Here is a 14,498-nt window from a genome sequence, read left to right as displayed (position 1 = left end):
TGCCGCGGCCCCTCGGCTGGGCTGGCCGTGCCGCTGGTGGATAAGCCTGCGCTGTAGCACGTCCCGATGACTTCCCGGCTTCTTGGAGCGCTATACGGTGTGCTTGTGTTGGGGGGAAGATAGAGGAGCAGGCTGCTTTATCTCAGCCTCGTTACTACTGCTTTTTATCTGCATGTAAAGGAACCTGGTGGAGGGTTTAGATTCCTCTTTGCAGCTTCAGGGTTCGGAGCTTGAATCTTGCTTTGAAACGGGTATTGAGGTTCCTGGTAGCTGTGCTGACCAAGCAGTTTTTTTCTTGTCGCTGTTTCAGCCCCAAGATGAAATAGAAGTTGAAGATGGGTTTAAACAGTATGATGGTAAGGCTTTGCTACAGTGTTTTCAAAGTGTAACTCAAAAACTTGAGTATTTTGATGCTTTGTGTGCACTGTTTTTGTACTAACTCTTAGTAGATGATGCTTAATTACTGCTGAATAGTAGTTGTCTGTTTTGTCTTAGTGATTAGTGCATTAGATATGGAAGCTATGATGAGTACCATAAACGCTTGGATAAAAAACCCAGTCAAGTTTGAACGTTCTCATGGGATCAACAACACACTGGATGCCCCAATCCTGCACGATAAGGAGGGAGGAGATGAAACAGTCCACATTCTTATTGTTGAAGGCTTCCTGCTTTACACCTACAGGTAATCAAATGTGACTTCATATATTTTGATTTGATTTTACCTGATAGGCAACCCTCCAATGGAATAAAAGGACCTGTTGTAAACCAAGAGTTAGCAGCTGGTTATTGACTACTGGTGAGTTCAGGTGTCACAAGTCTGAAGCTGGCTCTAGATACAGGAAATGGATACAGTTTTACCTTTGCGTTTCTTGGTACTGCGCAAACAGTCTGGCTGTAACCAGACGTATCTCTTTCAGGCCACTGATTGACGTATTCCACCATCGGTACTTTCTTTCCATTCCATATGAAGAGTGTAAGAGGAGAAGGAGGTAAGTTTATCTTTCTAAGTTCCCTTGCTAGCCCAACAACATCTTACTCCATTCAAGACTTTGTTTCTCTGAAGTTTTTAGATAAGAAAGGATAAACACTAGTGTAGCTGTTGTGTTAAAGATTGTAGCTTCCTTCACCAAACAAACCCAAAAGCTTTCTACCGAACTACTGTGCAAGACAAATGCTCCTTTTCAGCACAGATCTTTCAATAGGTTTTCTCCCTTTCTGGTTTTCCAGTGATACGGTTCCCAGGTCTTGAACTGTCCTGGGGTTTTATATTTGGCTGTATTGTTGCACACACAGATAGTACTTAATGCAAATAAAATGTGTTAAACTTGAAAAAGTTATGTTTCAGAGGAATAAGCAGACAGCTATTTTATCCAAAGTTAAGAAAAGGCAATTCATCAATGTTAAGATCAGTCTGCCTTAGCAATGCTTTTTGCGTCTTGAACACTTTGGACCTGCACAGCAAATTCCAACTTCTTGCAGGTATCTTTATGTTTGCAGCTTATGCTGAATACTGATTTTTGATAAGCTCAGAAACCAGACTGAAGGCAACAGGGTCAGGCTAGCATGGAGAGAAACTGAACAAACTATCTGTCATTTCCCTAAACTGTAATTCGACTACTCTTGAATAACAAGGTCTTAATTTACAGTTCAAGGAATTACACTGTACCAGATCCACCTGGATTGTTTGATGGCCATGTTTGGCCTATGTATGTAAAGCACAGGAAGATAATGGAAGATCTTGGAGTTGATGTGGGTAAGTCTTTAATGACAAAAGCACTTCTGAAAGATTGCTTTATGAGAGCACGCTTTTCAAACCTGGGATGTACTTACTGGTTAAATGCATGAGAGGAGTTGAAGCAGGTGGATGGAGTATATTTCTCTGATACCAGTCAAGTGCATGCTCTTTAAATTAGGATCTGGCAGGCTTACAGAAACATTCAGTTACAGCTCTCTCATTTTACTTCCTTACTTTAAGTGCACTTGAATGGAACAAAATCCAAGGAGGAGCTGTTTAATGATGTGTATGGACAGATCCAGAATAAGATTGAAGAATTACTTAACATGCAGGTACATGTTCATGCTTGTAATTGCAACTTGAAGGCAACCCTTTTGGAGGCTATGTTGAAAAAGCATGAAGCTAGAACTTGAAATACATTCATGTATATCTTTCTGTTTAGAAATAAGCTGCTGCTGATGATTCTTGTGAGTGAAGATGATTCCTGTTTGCGCTGCGCTGTCTACCTGACTGCCATTAAAGTTCCAGCTTCTGTGAAGACTCTCAACTCTTAAATTCGACTTTGTTCAATCTTCCCTTGAAACTGAGTTATATATGGTCATAATTAAAAAGCACTTCCCCCTTCCCTTGTCTGTCATTTTAATTTGTGCTTCAGACTGGTATGTGGCCTCAGATTATCTCAGTGAAAGGAATGCCTCACAGACTGTAGATTAGGAGAAGACTATGTTCTTAACATGTGGAAGTAAAACATAGTGGAACTGACATGAAGTGGCACAGCTATCCTAGGAGAGCATGTGTATATATGTCTTGATGTGTATATATAAACATATGCTGCTTTGAATGCTTTTCTTTTAATAACTTGCATGAGTTTCTATAATCCATCTAATTAGGCAGCAAGTATGCTGCTTGATGAATAAATTAGGATTGATTTTGCTCTTCAAAAATGAGGGAACAATAGGAAGTTTTTCAGGCCATTTTACTAGCATTGAATTATTCTCTTAAAGCCAGTGCATGCATTGATCTCAGATGCAGAAAAGTCAGTTCAGAATCAGGTAAAAGATTTTTTTATATATACAACAGCTTTAAAATTACCAATTGCTCTAGAAGATTTCAATAATGTTCTGTAGCTTAAGGCAAGTTCACACTTAAGTTCAAACTCCTGTGTATGTACAGAAGTAGTTTAAGGCCTTGGTTTAGGTAGAGCAGTGAAAGAGCATCCCTAGTAGTAGGAAAAGTGAATTTAGGACAAAAGCTTGATTTTAAAAAAAAAAAAAAAAAAATCAGTTTAGTAGGTGGCTGTCCAAGAGGGAAGAGTGGTATTGATCCATTGTGAGACCAGGGTTTGATCAACACAGCAAAGCAGTTACTTCAAGCCCAGATGCATTAGCTTCCTGACAGGAGCTGGTCCTCCCCAGTATCCCCTAGAAATGGAGAAAGTTAGTTCATCACATTTTATGTATTTACTATCAAAGTAGGGGTTGGGGGGAGGGTTTTTGTTTTACTCCCATAAGATAAGATACCATACTTGATAAGGGAGGAGTGTTTGGGGTTTGTTTTGGAGAGGCACCTCTGGGTAAGGGATGCCTTTCTGTGCAACAACCCCCATTCTGCTTGAACAAACCCCTCTTACTAGCAAAGTGCCCAGAACCCTCAGAAAGTCAAGGTCTTAGTCATGATTAAGGATGTACTTCACCTCCTGTTCTACTAAAGAACTAAGCCAAAACAGGCATCTGTACCTGGCTTTTTTCCGAATTAGTACAGCAGCTCTGCCTGCTCAGAATTTACTTACTTCAGTAGTGCATTCCAGTACAGCAAAGGCATCATATCAGCTTTCATATGGTACATGGTTACTCTCTCCTTACTCTGGTCAATGGGAAAGGTCTCCAAAGGCTGAGCATTGTAGTCAAATTCTGCTAGAATCACCTTGTTGTAGCCCGTTACTAGTGGGCAGGAAGTATATCCATCGTACTGCAATGAAGAATACCCCCTCTTCATTAATCTGAGCAACATCTAAATGCGGAGGTATCACAAGCCATATTGTTAATGTTCATATTTCCAAATAAGTCACTAGGAGGTTTCTGCATTTGTAGTGTTAATACCAGTGAGCATGGAAGGCTGCTAAGCCAATTATGGTTTAAAAACCATAATACTGTTTTATTTCAAATGTAGATTTGCTTAAATTAGAACTAACCTAGAACCACAGGGCTTTGTGTCATTAATTGCTGGTTATTATTGTAACCAGAATAGCTGGCCAGTAGATCAGGATGCTGGCTTTAACAGACAGCATAGAAAGAGGACCTTGAATATAGTTGTAAGAATTTCCAGAGAATTGCAGGAGTACGGATGATGATATTCAGGTTAGTACCCCAGGGAATATTAATTGAGAAGCCATATGTAAAAATGAAAGCCAAGTCTCAAAGAGAAATTTGAATATAGTTACAGGCTGAACTCTGTAGTGTAAAACCTTCAATTTAACTCCTTAAGAAGAGTACTTTTACCTAGTAAGATGTGTAAGGTTTGCAGGGGTTTTCTTGGAGTAGGGATTATACTGATCAACAGTTCTACTCTAAATAAGTGAAGAACCCAGCCTAATCAGCCTTTCGACTTACTTGACTCAGAAGTCAAGGAATTAAATAGGTAATATTTCTAACAGCAGTATCAAGAATATGAATTCTAAATCACTATCGTGCATCTATTACGCAACTAAATCACTATTATGACATACAGTATTTAGCCATTTAGCACCCCCACTGCTGATGCAAAGCCCTTCCTGCCTTCCAGGTCATGCAGTTTAGCTGCTTGCAAGACTTCCTGCATAAGAATGGAGAAAACATTCAAGATAGCTTCTCACTAAGGCAAGATCTGTAGGTACCTTTTTAGTTGGCAACTGGTTCTTCATTACCAGGGAAATAGTTTGATCAAGCACTCCAGACTGGGCAGCTACATGCGAAAGAAAGAAAGAAAAAAAAAAAAAAAAAAAAAAAGGCATACTAAGGCTTTGTTTCAGGCAGCAGTCATTGTCATTGCTAGAGCAAACACTACTGGCTACGCATTTTGTTGGACAATTCAGCCGTAATTGAACTTACATGTCAAATCAGTTTGGGAAGTTTACAGTCCCAGATAAGAACAAAGAGAAAAAAAAAATTGGACTAATGCTTTGGCCTCACTGTTCCCAACATGCTAAGGCTTTATGAAACTTGAGCTGTATATTTTCAACCTGTGCCCATTCTCCTATGCTACATTATACTTGTTCAGTCTTCCCAAACACTAAGATTCTGACACACTGAAGTTTTGTTTCATTTTGAGTGCTGTAAGGGAAGTATTCTAGACCCACTTGCTGGAATAGTTGACTATGCCATTCATCATGTAACACTGATAACATACTGTATAGCCTTTCTTTTTTTTCCACCTTCTTATTTGCTTTTTTTTTTTTTTAGTTGTGACAGCATATACCTAAAGTGTTTTTACATTGGACCCTGTGGCTACAAGTACAGGACATGCGATTCCTCAATAGTGACTTATCAGTTAGCTGACACATATGCATGAGCTGCAAAGATAGAGCAGAAAGTTTTGTTACTGAATGATGGCGGAATGCAAGAGTAGTATGCTCATTTTATGCCATTCCGTGAATGCAGAAAATAGAATTAGTTCATCTGTGAGGCATTTAGAAAAACAGAACTGTGGGTTAATGCCATCAGGTTGGTCTGTAGCTAATTAGTTGGCCCAGGAGACTTCAGCCTTTTTGAAAGCTGGAAATAAATGAAGTCAAGACCTCAGGAGTAGCAAACTAAACAAAAAGCTTACCGTCACTCCCCCACTTTTCATTACACACACATGCAACTTTACCTACAGCTGCAGCAGTTTTTGATGTTGGAAGGTTGGTGCAGTCTCCAATGCCAAATACATTAGGATACTTTTTATGTTGTAGAGTTTCCTTATCTACATCCACCCAGCCAATTTCATCCGAGACAGGACTGTTGATGAGTACATCAGGTGGCCCCATTGGGGGTGTAACGTGAAGCATTTCATACTAGACAGAAAGAAAAGGCACTCAACTCAATGGCTAGTTTATCAGAGCAAATCATACCTGTGCTGATATAAGGCAATAACAGCAGTGTGGAGAATAGTTTTCTTGGTTGGTTGATTTGTTGATTTTTTTTATTTTAAAAGCACAACTATACAGAATGAAAATTTGCTCTCAAATGCAAAGTGCATCCTTTTATTAGCATGAACCTTATCAGGCAACTCCATTGAGACTGGTGTAACAGCAGCTTGCCTTCCCTCCATGTATATCTGAGACATTCTCAAGTTACGCTAACAAGGCATACTGGACTCCAGGCATAGCTTCTGAAATATTTTTTGATTGTCTCCACCTTAGTTTCAAACTTTTTAATCTTCTCCTAAAGTTAGGTATGGCGCACTCAGGAGGTAATGGCAGTATACAACAAAGCAGACGTTACGTTGTTAGAGCATGGCAGTTATGTTACAGTATACAAGGAAAAGAAATAGAACCAAACAAGAGGTCTGAAAGCTCCTGACCTGATGAACTTCAGTCACTCCGGGCTTCTCCAAGTTCTCAAACACAGCTTCCTGCTTGTCTGCTCGAACTTCTACAAGGTTGCGCTTATAGTTCACAGCAATATTCCTCTCCTTTATTATTTCAACCAATGCATCAGCATACTTCTTAACACCAAAAATTACACCAAGTGAAGTGTTGAACATTATGTTTGCTCTGGAACGTTTTCCTGTCTGCACAGAGATATCAAATTAGCCTTTGCTATTAAGAAACTGTGACAAGCTAGCAGAGACAAAAGAACCATGCTGCACGACTGAAGAGCTGCTAGAACTATTAATGCAGTTCAATTATTAATGAAGTATTAACATTAGAACTCTCGAGACACAGCTATTTCACACCATGGTAGAAGCTAGACAAGATAATCTTCACCCTTTCTGAGCAAGGTACTGAAGACACCCCACGCAAATTGCTAGTGAGCAGAGGTGGCTGCAGTTCACTGAGGAACTGCCATATGCAGGTTAAGCACTTGCAGCAGCTTAGCATTATATAGCTTTCTGAAACCTTCAGTTCTACGCATTATTCAGATACTCGCCTGGTAGATAGATCATGAAACTTAAACACATATGAAGCCTGACACTTCCACTTGAAGTTGTCTTTTGTTTCCACTAAGCTCGCTTTAACAGCCTGGCTAAGACTCCTGCTGGTGCCGAGACAGTGCGCCACAAGGAGCAACCGTAGCCACTTTTCAGACTAGCAGAAAGGTAAATGGCAACAGGTATTAAGTACTTAAAGTAACAAGAATTACTTAATTCCAGTCAGCATTATTTTAGTGCACCACCTGAAGTTATAAATCAGGCTCAGAACAGTTGTATCGGTGGCTCACCAGAAGCAGGGTAAACAGTTCTTTCCTTATGGATGCTGAATTCTACAAGTTTCTCCAGTATTAAATATATGCTAAATATTTATGTATGATTCAGTTAGTTTCATTTATCATACATTAATAATAGAAAAAACAACTCAGTCACTTTAATTTAATAATCCCAAGTCACACTCCTCTTGTGCGGTATTTGTTTGTTTTAAAGATAATATGAACCCCTTAGAACAAGCCTTCCTTCTGACTCTGGGAGCAAGCACTGGCAGAGAGAGTAACGTACTTACTTTCCTCCAGTAGGCCTCTGATAAATACATGATCTTCTGAGGAGCCCCTGCACACTTCACTGGAGTATTTGGAAAAGTGAAGATAGCATTTCCTTCCTTGAAATCTTGTAAAGCTTTCCATGTTTTCTCTACCGTATGAACTGAATAATTGGAACCTATTTTAGGGTGTTCAAAACCCTCAGGCAAGCCTTTGATCTAAGAAAATGAAATTAAGGTTTAAAGTACAGATGGCAAAAATTTTGTCATCAAGTATTAAATGCAGACTTGAGAAACAGCTATTTAAGAAGGCTCTAGCAAAAAGAAAGCCCATACATACTTGCTAGTTGGCGTTTTTTAAAATAAGCCTAGCAATCAAACAGATATTTCCATTAGATGATTTAGTAGATGTAACATTTACTGAAATGATTCTGGTCTGCAACTCTAGTAGCCTACGTGTTCAGTGCAGACCCAGACCCAAGTTTTTGTAGACTAGCACATGAAATTCAGAGTAAGAATATATAAAGTCACTAATATTTATAAGGTAAATGAAACTTTTCAGAAGTCGGCTGTAGATACCTGTATTTCCTAGGGTTGTTTTAACTCAGCTGTCTCCAATAATTATTTCCCTACTACGCCTGAGTGTCTGCTTGTGAGAAAGGGAGTTGTCCCCATTTCAAAATAACGGATTGCAGAAATTCTGAGAGAAAACTGAGTCATGTTACATGCACTGCAATGTGTTTGGGACGTTACATCTACACCAGGAAGTATGCTGTTGGTGAAGACAAATAAGAGAAACCATCCCTCTTTTTAAACTGGCCACTTTCGTTTTAAAGCCATATAAACCTGTTACTATGAATTTTATTCACTACGGACTAATAGTGATTATCTGTGCTACATGGCTTCTGCTACTGAATACTGAATTTAGTTTTCTCAGGTTGTACTGCAGACATATGAAGACTGAGAGGGTCACTGAACACAATGCGATTCCTCATTCCACTCACATAATCGCCAGAATTCATTTGGTGTGACTCTAGTTAACTGAGACTAGCCCTTGCTTTATGTATGGCTTGAGCATCGCTTTGGATAGCTCCCAAATACGTTATGTGGTATTACATCATATTCAGGTCAAGTTAAAACCACTGGAGCCAAATCGCTCAAACATCTTGCCTTTGTGTTTTCCTCCTCCTACAGAGCCTACAGATCATTCTTGCACCATACAATGGTATTAACATTTGAGTGCCACTGTAGAAAGCGTACAGGAAACTTAGTAGGCGGGAAGGGCCCCAGGGCCTGTTTAAACACAAGTGTGATAACTCCTGTTCCTTTTGAAGTGCATCCTTTAAGAAATGTGAGGGTGGGTCAAATTAATTCTGCAGTATAGATCTTACTAACTGCTGTGTGTTCCTCACTTCTGTTTACATTAAAGATGCTTCAGACATACCTTATTAGGTCAGCATACTTTATTAGCTCATTATTACAGACTGCCTTTAAGTTCTAGATTTAACTTGCTGCCCCATCTGCTGATATTGCCATAGAGATGCAACAAAGCTGTCTTAAAAGACCTTCCCAAGGGTAATCTGAGTTATTACATAGAGATCTGTGGAAGGAGTAGAGTCATTAGGCTGTCTTCTGGCTCTTTAATTCATATTAGTGTTCAATATCTTGCAGTAAAAAAAAAAAAAGCCGTTTATTTTAGTGAGTCATAAGGGTATGCAATGCCATTAAAACTAGTAAAAACATGATTACTGTAAAACAAATACCTTTTCGTAATGCAGACTAATCCCAAGGGAAATTATCAGATACTTGTAAGAGATCTGTTGTGTAAGAGAGGGGGGAAAAAAAAAAAAGTATTTTAGTCAAAACCGAAAACTCTACTTCAAAGCAAATTTAAGTTATCTGACAGCAACAGAGTCATAAGGGAAGGACATATAGAGAACATTAGTAAAGTAAATATTAAGCCCTAAGTTGAAATGCTAATTGCATTACGAGTTATATGAACAGCCTTTGCTACACCCAAAACCAAGCGTTTGGAGCAAAATACTCTATCTTTTGTGTTCAGTTCACTATAAACAGGGAAAAGACTTAGGATAATGATATTTTAAGTTGATGTTATTCTAACCTAGTTATCTACAACTTTTTTTATTAGAAACAGATTTTAAGATCCAGTACTTCTCGTAAGACTAAGTAGAAATTCCTGGCTTCCTAGATGCTGGAGGAAGGTCTTGCTCAATAGGCAGTTCCAGGGGGATCTGCAGGAGGTGAACAGACAACTTATGACATTGAATAAGAGACTAAGAATAACACTTTTTTTCTTTTTTAAACATTATTACCTTGATATCATTCTCCAGCCAGACGCAGTTCTTATCTGGATCCAATGCTGTAACTCGAGATTTGATCCACTCAACACCTTTAGGCATTACGCTTCCTGTTGGACGTGCAGAAGTTGCCAACTGCTTTGCACCACCACCAACCAGGGTCCACAGTGGCTGATAGTAATGAGTCTGAAAGTAATGGTCAAATGGACATTTAAGAACTGTTTAAAGGGACTTTGAGATAAAGGCACATCACCCCAAATAGGAAGCAATGTGCTCTTAACATTGTATTATTAACAAAAGAAGCTGTATAAATAACCAAGAGTTTTGCATGACAAAGCTGGAGGGATCCATGCATCTCTATCACGGAGCAACAAGTTAATGCAAAGCCTTCTAAAAGATGGTTAGCTGGCTTCCTCTCCACAGTTAAAAACAGGCGAGGTTGAAGAAGGATGAGAATCAGACCTATCTGGTCACATACATAAAACACTTAATCTTTTTGCTGCTTTACATCTGAGGAAGACTTACCTCGCTTGGCTCAACAACAGCCACATTTCCTGCCCCCACTTTCCTCTTCATCCGAGCGCTCATGGTGATTCCACCAGTGCCTCCACCCAACACAAGTACTTCATAATAATCCTTGGCAGCACACCTGGCTGCCGTATGTAAGCCAAAGGAGCTCATCTTCTGCATTCCTGGTTTCAGCAGCCATACACCAGGACGGAGACAGGAACAGGAGGACACTACTCCAATTGCTGACATTTTTCAGTAAGCGGGAAGCTACAAGATAAAGAAAGGCACCCGTAACAACTACAGAAGGTAGAATTTGTATTTATTTATATGCCTGGATGAGTCTTAAAGGCAAAATGGTAATACTAAACCTTTGCTGCAGCTAAATGACTAATTTGCAAACAAATTGTAATCAATTTGGGGAAGGAAAAAAGAAAGTCAATCATGGCCTCTGCCAGAAAATTGAAATTGAAATTTCATACAAGCAAATTAATTCTAACAAAGCATAAGAACATTTTCTTGTTATTGTGGCAGGAAAGTATATCTGATCCTATAGCACAGGCAATGCATATGCTGTAACTCCAGCTGTAATATTACAATGCCAAAGAGATGAGGGCCGCAAAAAGGAACAAGAATTTGCTAGGTGTTGTAGATTACTGAAATACTATACAAGGTAGTTGTGTGAACATACTGAGTGCCATTCCACTAACTGTCAGCCAAACACATCATTACATTCATATTTTTATATTAGGATGTACCAGCATATGCACACATTGGACATATCCCTTCTCGCTGCCTCCCAGGGGTGCAAGCCATTAGGAAAAGCATGCCAAGTTCTATGGTGCTTTGAGCAAGGGCGTGTGTATCAGTCTATTCTTGCAGGAGAAGTAGCGAGCCCTAAGCTTGATAGGAAAATGAAGTTCAATGAAACAAGAGTGTACATCTTCCTAGATCTAGGATCTTCAAGTGTACCCAAAATACTTAGTCCCCTACCCATGGTCACCTCTTAGCTTTCACATCATCAAAGTAGCTGGAAACAAAGGTCAGAAATCCATGCTTACCCTTCCTACAGCTGCACCCTGTCACCTGACAAACGAGAGCCAGAACCCTAAAGCGTGGTCTATCTTAACAATTGTAGCACTGGATATGCAATTGCATTATCCAGAAGACAGTCAAGGTTAACCCACGTTTCCCTCCCTCTGCTAGAGTAAACAAGAGCTTTTTGTGTTCTAAATCTATTGTTTGCACATGCTGAATATCAGTTTTTAGCTTTTCAGTGATAGAACAGGTATAAACTCATTTTAATTCAGTTCCTTATTGCCACATTGTCAATAAAAAATGAGTGAGCATTATAACCTGAAAAGCAACTTGTGACAAGACCTTCCTGTGTTCTATACCTGCTCCCCTTTGTTTAATCCCTTGAGTCATTCAGGCAAGAATTCCATCTTTTTCACTTAAAAAGGGCAGAACTCACTTATGGTCCTTACAGACACAAGTTTGAAAACTAAACTAGAAACCTCAGATATCTTAAAATCTTCCAAGGTCAGCTTCAAAAATTCTCCACTAGTTGAGCACTTCATTCTCCACCTTCATGCACTATCTTAACACCCCACATCTTCACGTACCCCGAATTCTTTATGAAGTGCCATTAACAACCCCTACAGTACAATTAATTTGGGACAGAGAGGGAAAATCTCAGAGGCATCCACTGTAAAAACAGTTTTAATAATTTTATTTTACAGGAAGTTTCCAAGATGCAGACATATTCTTCCCACACCCCTCCCCTTCAAAATAAAACCCCCAGCTCTAGAGTTAGTTTCCCTTTAGAAGGCTGTTTATCATGTATTTAGTGCAGGCAGTTATGTAAAGATGTGGACAGACTGCTCAAGCAAGGCGAGGATGTTGTTCTAGCCCTAGAAATAAAAGTTACCCGATGGAGATGTGTGCTGCTTTCTCCGAGTCAAGGAGAGATGAACAGTGAAGAGTAAGTTTTGCAACTTCCGTTTGCGAGACCGTTTGAAGAGGGACATCCTGTTTCCGGACGCTCATGAACACAGGATTTTGTTTTGGGTTTTATTAAACACACAGAACAGGCACAGAAGCCTGCTGGTTGACAATACACAGTGTGTCCAAACCAAGAGAACAAGACTTCTTCATTCCTTATGCTTAGGAATAATTATCCTCTCTGACCAAACAGATTTTTAAGTAAGCATGCTTATGCTTATAAACAGACACAAGATGTACCTTAACTAACAGCAGTCTAATTGATAAGAATGCGGTACGATGTTGCTGTTAAGCTGTTTCAGAGTTAACAGAAACAAACAATCTGAAGTGTCACTTGTAGGCAGCTGTTTTAAAAAGAACAGCAAAATCCTTCAAATTAAACGCCCAAGTTAGTCAGCAGCTGTACAACTGAGCCAGTCAACAACACATCAGCCCTCTACTCTGGGCACTGGAGATAAAGGAACAGGGGAATTACAGACCAAAAATGAAGGTAAAGGGGAAAATTCGTAGTTAGCCTACTGAACTGAGCTGAAATTTTAAGCTTTTACAAGACCATTTTAGTACACAGCACACTTATCCATCACCCTTTAAACTACATACAACCAAACACGACCGTCAATATTAGCCTTATGTAGCATGAAATCACATTCCTAACGAAGGAGCACTGCCTAGAAAGGCAACGCCTACAATATACTTCACCTTAGCGAGGGCTGTGCTTAGCCTGAGACAGTTCTGCTGTTTAAAACTAGTTCTGTCACCAGGAGAGGTAAGTCTGTCCTACGAATGCCTTCAAGACAGGATGGTTTGTTGCAGCGTCAGCAGCTTGTGTAACGCTACTGCAGCACAACTCGCCTAGCACCGCATAAAAATCAGGGCAATGCGACTCACAGTAAGTTCACAAAAAATGTCATTTCTACCAGAAGCAGCATTTCAAAGCTTTTCCCCCCCCTCCTTTTTTAAAATTGGGCTTTTTTTTTTTTTTTTAAATAGACATCTTTAAAATAGCCAATGACTGTCGCACCTCCATTCACAAATCTCTTTTCCCTTTTACTGTAAGGTGACTTGTTTGCATGCCTTTAGAATAAGTCTGTTTAATTAATACTGAAGAAAATGCACTTAAAAAAAAAAAAATCACAGTTAAGACTGACCAGGAGAGCTCAGTGTTGTTTAGTATATGAATGCCATTAAGCAGCTTAAGGTAGTAGAAGCATAAAAATAGTGACTTTTCAGTTAAAAAAAACCAACAAGGAAACAGAAAACACTGTTTTCCAGAGTTAGTAGCTTATATCCCTTCAAGAGATTGAGAAAACAAACCATAAGGAACTTTCTTCATTAAGCTGTTCTTATAAAACAAATGTATGACACTTCTACAAGCATCACTGAGGAAATTAATTGGTTACCAACTTTTAAAAACCTTTCTTTAGAAAGAAGAACCTTGTTGAAAAGAGGTTAATTAGGTAATGCATTACAATTTAGTATTTTTGTGAATTTTAACCAATTCCATTCTCTAAGAAAACAGCAGATTCAACAGAGCAGGGTAAGTGTTCCTCAGCCAGTTCTGTGCAGAACCCAAAGCAGAGCAGCTGAACTCCACCTAGCCGCATTCATTACAGCTGCTGCTATAACCTACCATCCAGCCCATAAACAAGCTCAAAGTGTAAAAGTTATCTCTGGCTACAGGTCTCCCCATATTAATGGCCACGAGTAAACAAAATCAACCACTATGCAACACAGATGCGGACAAGTCAGAAATCCAGTACTGGTAAATCACAAGAGAACCTCTTCTCGCATGCCTGATTAGGTCCACTAGCTGATCTAACATGGAAGGCACTTTGTCACAGTTAATTTTGCAGTTTTACCTATGCAGAGGAGGCATCACAGAACAGGTACATCCTCAGACCCAAGGGACACAGGCAGAATACGATGTGTTACCAGCCATTCTCTTGTCGCGTCTATAGATTCATATGCTTAATAATAAGCCTTGGGAGACACAACCAGTGCCTAGAACAAACACTTAACTCAGGACAATCACAACTGTTTCCTCTCTGGAGTATCTATCATACGCTTAGCTCCCAAGACTGACTACTTCATGGAGCCAGTTTAAGAACTATTGCAGGCCGTTAGAACAGATGAAGTTAGGTAAGTCTTACTAGCAAGAGTAAAGATCATCGCAACTATCCTCTAAACAGTTGACCACAGATTAACAGTTTAAATATCCCACCCGGGCACAAACACTCGGCAGCTCCAGCGTGCCAGCGCACAGGCAGCAGTTTTTCACCCCGCC

The 14,498-nt window shown here is 39.6% G+C and overlaps 2 protein-coding genes across 4 annotated transcripts in view; one reads left to right on the top strand and one right to left on the bottom strand.

Annotated features, from left to right (window-relative positions):
* LOC104130792 (nicotinamide riboside kinase 2) overlaps positions 1–2,378 on the top strand; it is a 2,914-nt gene extending 536 nt beyond the window's left edge. Inside the window, exons 2-7 of the mRNA XM_035899556.1 lie at positions 181–356; positions 496–682; positions 918–989; positions 1,647–1,753; positions 1,976–2,067; positions 2,178–2,378. Of these exons, the coding sequence (XP_035755449.1) occupies positions 181–356; positions 496–682; positions 918–989; positions 1,647–1,753; positions 1,976–2,067; positions 2,178–2,183 (640 nt within the window). The 3' untranslated portion in view covers positions 2,184–2,378. The remainder of the gene's footprint in view (positions 1–180; positions 357–495; positions 683–917; positions 990–1,646; positions 1,754–1,975; positions 2,068–2,177) is intronic.
* A 626-nt stretch (positions 2,379–3,004) lies between these two features.
* Positions 3,005–14,498, bottom strand: part of SQOR (sulfide quinone oxidoreductase) — a 16,772-nt gene continuing 5,278 nt past the window's right edge. The window contains exons 1-10 of one of the 3 annotated variants that reach the window (XM_009644027.2): positions 12,141–14,492; positions 10,229–10,480; positions 9,719–9,889; positions 9,149–9,202; positions 7,410–7,604; positions 6,275–6,484; positions 5,582–5,765; positions 4,608–4,675; positions 3,525–3,703; positions 3,005–3,156 (exon numbers count right to left, since the gene is read on the bottom strand). In XM_009644027.2, the coding sequence (XP_009642322.1) occupies positions 3,099–3,156; positions 3,525–3,703; positions 4,608–4,675; positions 5,582–5,765; positions 6,275–6,484; positions 7,410–7,604; positions 9,149–9,202; positions 9,719–9,889; positions 10,229–10,462 (1,353 nt within the window). In that variant the 5' untranslated portion in view covers positions 10,463–10,480; positions 12,141–14,492 and the 3' untranslated portion in view covers positions 3,005–3,098. Of the gene's footprint in view, positions 3,157–3,524; positions 3,704–4,607; positions 4,676–5,581; positions 5,766–6,274; positions 6,485–7,409; positions 7,605–9,148; positions 9,203–9,718; positions 9,890–10,228; positions 10,481–10,993; positions 11,961–12,140; positions 14,493–14,498 lie in introns of those variants that run through there. The other 2 variants (XM_035899479.1, XM_035899478.1) reach the window with 2 other exon arrangements.

The sequence above is a fragment of the Egretta garzetta genome, unplaced genomic scaffold, assembly GCF_000687185.1.
Source record: "Egretta garzetta isolate BGI_Z169 unplaced genomic scaffold, ASM68718v1 scaffold287, whole genome shotgun sequence".
Classification (NCBI taxonomy): domain Eukaryota; kingdom Metazoa; phylum Chordata; class Aves; order Pelecaniformes; family Ardeidae; genus Egretta; species Egretta garzetta.
The sequence above is the reverse complement of the archived record's forward strand: the minus strand, read 5'-3'. Positions and strand labels throughout refer to the sequence as shown.